A 2,120-nucleotide genomic window follows, 5' to 3' on the forward strand; every position below is an offset into this window, starting at 1 on the left:
AACCCCCGCACACCCCATTTATTATCCGCTTCAAAACACGCGCGCACGTGCGTGGGTGAAGAGCAACAAAAAAGCTCCGCACACACACCGCAGGCAAAGCACGACGCACCCACCGTGCGAGAGAGACAGGCACGCGGAGGAGAAGCCAGCCGCACAGCTGCAACGCGAAGGGCGGGGCAGATCCACGTCCACCGCACGGTCTGCTCCTGCTGCATATTTCCCCTCACCGATCCGCACCCCGCCCCACGGCAGGCTGCGATGGGTGGTGCCCCACACACTCGAAGTGAGACACGCCGCATACCCCGCCCATTCTCTCCCTCTGCAGCGGGTACTTTCAAAGCGGCGAACAGACACCCCGCCACTCCCGTGCCATCGCAGCAAAAAACCAAAAGAATCCTCCTCGTGGACTACCTGCGCCTCTCGCAGAAACAAAAAGAGGAGTGGGGGCATGTCAGCAATGCAGCCGGGAGCGGCAGCAAACACGAAACCGCAGCGGCTGGCACGGCGCAAACCCAAAGTGAGCCGCAAGGATTTGCCAAACTAAAGTAAAATCAAAAAACAAAATTAAGGTGGAAGCCCAGGAGGACTCCTGGCGGAAACAAAAACAACATAAATGAATTACTTCAGCAGGCGCCTTCACTTCACATGCCCTAAAGCACAAGAGGGCTGTGTCTGAGCGTACTCATTGCCTGCAAGAAACGGAAAAGAACTGCCTGCTCACACGCATCACGGCTGCACCCCTCACGGTCTCCGCGGCCTCGTGTCTCGTTTGGGCAGTCCGTGCGACGCACAGCCGCGAGGCCGGCAACGCGCGTGTGTTGATGGCAGCGGCAAACAGGAGGGGGAAGGGACGCCACCCATTGGGATGTGCGTAGCAAACGACCATTGAAACAAAAGTGAAACAAAAAAGCAAAGGAGTACCCCTCAAAGCACAGGAGAGGAGTTGGCCCACAGGGGCGACACGCAAACTCGGCGCACAAACACTCTGCGTCGCCCTGCCAGGGTGTGTATGGGTGTGCGGTTGCCCCGCAGCAGTCACTCCCCAGCAGCACAGGCAACAGCAGCCGTCAGCAGCAGCAGCAGCAGCAGCGTGCCACGCACCCACACAGTGGGCGTGCCGCTGCCGTCCACGTTGCCTTTTGTGTGTTTCCCACCACTGGGGCTGCTGCTGGTCGTGGTTGTAGTGGCGCTTTCACCATCGCTGCCAGCGGGAGTGTCAGAAGTGGACGTGCCGGATGGCTGTGCAGAGGCTGAGGGTGCTTGCGCCCCGCTGTCTTCTGTGGGTTTTGATGAATCCGCAGCGTCAGTCGGTGAGGTTAATGTTTCCTGACTCCCTGTGGATCCCGTACTGCCCGACTGCCCAGCAGCATTAGAAGCAGGGACTCCAGTACCTGCACTGCTGCCTGCCGAACTGCCACCCTGCTGAGTTCCCTCCGAAGATGGCGCTGTCGCTGTTTGTGATTCTTGAGCCACAGGAGGTTGGTGCCCAGACGCCGCTCCAGTTGCGGGTTGATGGGATTGTGGTACCTCACACACGCCTGAAGTGCCAAGTAGATCGCCACCAGTTTCATCGAGGGTAACGGCTTTGTCTTTCAACTCCTCGGGGAGTTCGCTGATCTCTGCCTTAAAATACATCGTGAACGCAACTGCATTACTGTTCTCCCCTGCTGAGGGAGTGCAGTTCGTGGGGCAACTGGACACCAGGTACAGTGATTCGGCAAGGAGACAAATGGATTCGCTGCCATTGCTGCCTGCACTGGTCATCTCGGCCTTACGAGGCCCATAATCATTCACCGTTTGCGGACACTCCCTCCAATTGTTCTCGCCAGGAACACGCCAACTTAATTTTCCTTTATTATTCTGACACGACACATCCACCTTCACATTGGACGTCGTCGCCCCGCACACGGAGGAGCAGCATCCGCACAGCAGCGCAAGCACCGCCAGGGCATACACCGCACGGCGCCGCACTGTCGCCATCGCCATCCGTCGTGGTGTTGGTGGTTGTGGTGGTAGCAGAGTCGCTGGGAGCACTGGGCTGATCTATCAGGCAGCGGGGGCGAAAAGCGAAAGGCAGAGGCAGTGACGAGTACAGCGGCGGAAGGGCAGAGAGAAGAAAC

The 2,120-nt window shown here is 58.6% G+C and overlaps 2 protein-coding genes across 2 annotated transcripts, besides 1 other annotated feature; both read right to left on the minus strand.

The window, feature by feature from the left end:
• TraAM80_10518 (uncharacterized protein) lies at nucleotides 1-299 on the minus strand (the record flags this gene model as incomplete). Its single annotated transcript, XM_029387132.1, has 1 exon — nucleotides 1-299. A coding segment is annotated over one exon (299 nt), but the record flags the coding sequence as incomplete, so codon positions are not given.
• A 736-nt stretch (nucleotides 300-1,035) lies between these two features.
• On the minus strand, nucleotides 1,036-1,986 carry TraAM80_10519 (mucin-like glycoprotein; the record flags this gene model as incomplete). The annotated part of the gene is made up of 1 exon (XM_029387133.1): nucleotides 1,036-1,986. The coding sequence occupies one exon, from the start codon at nucleotides 1,984-1,986 to the stop codon at nucleotides 1,036-1,038; it is 951 nt and encodes a 316-aa protein (XP_029233027.1).
• A 2-nt stretch (nucleotides 1,987-1,988) lies between these two features.
• Nucleotides 1,989-2,014: a microsatellite.
• The last annotated feature ends 106 nt before the right edge of the window (nucleotides 2,015-2,120 follow it).

Source organism: Trypanosoma rangeli (genome assembly GCF_003719475.1).
Source record: "Trypanosoma rangeli strain AM80 chromosome Unknown Tra_15.4_contig_01023, whole genome shotgun sequence".
In the NCBI taxonomy this organism is placed as follows: Eukaryota; Euglenozoa; class Kinetoplastea; order Trypanosomatida; family Trypanosomatidae; genus Trypanosoma; species Trypanosoma rangeli.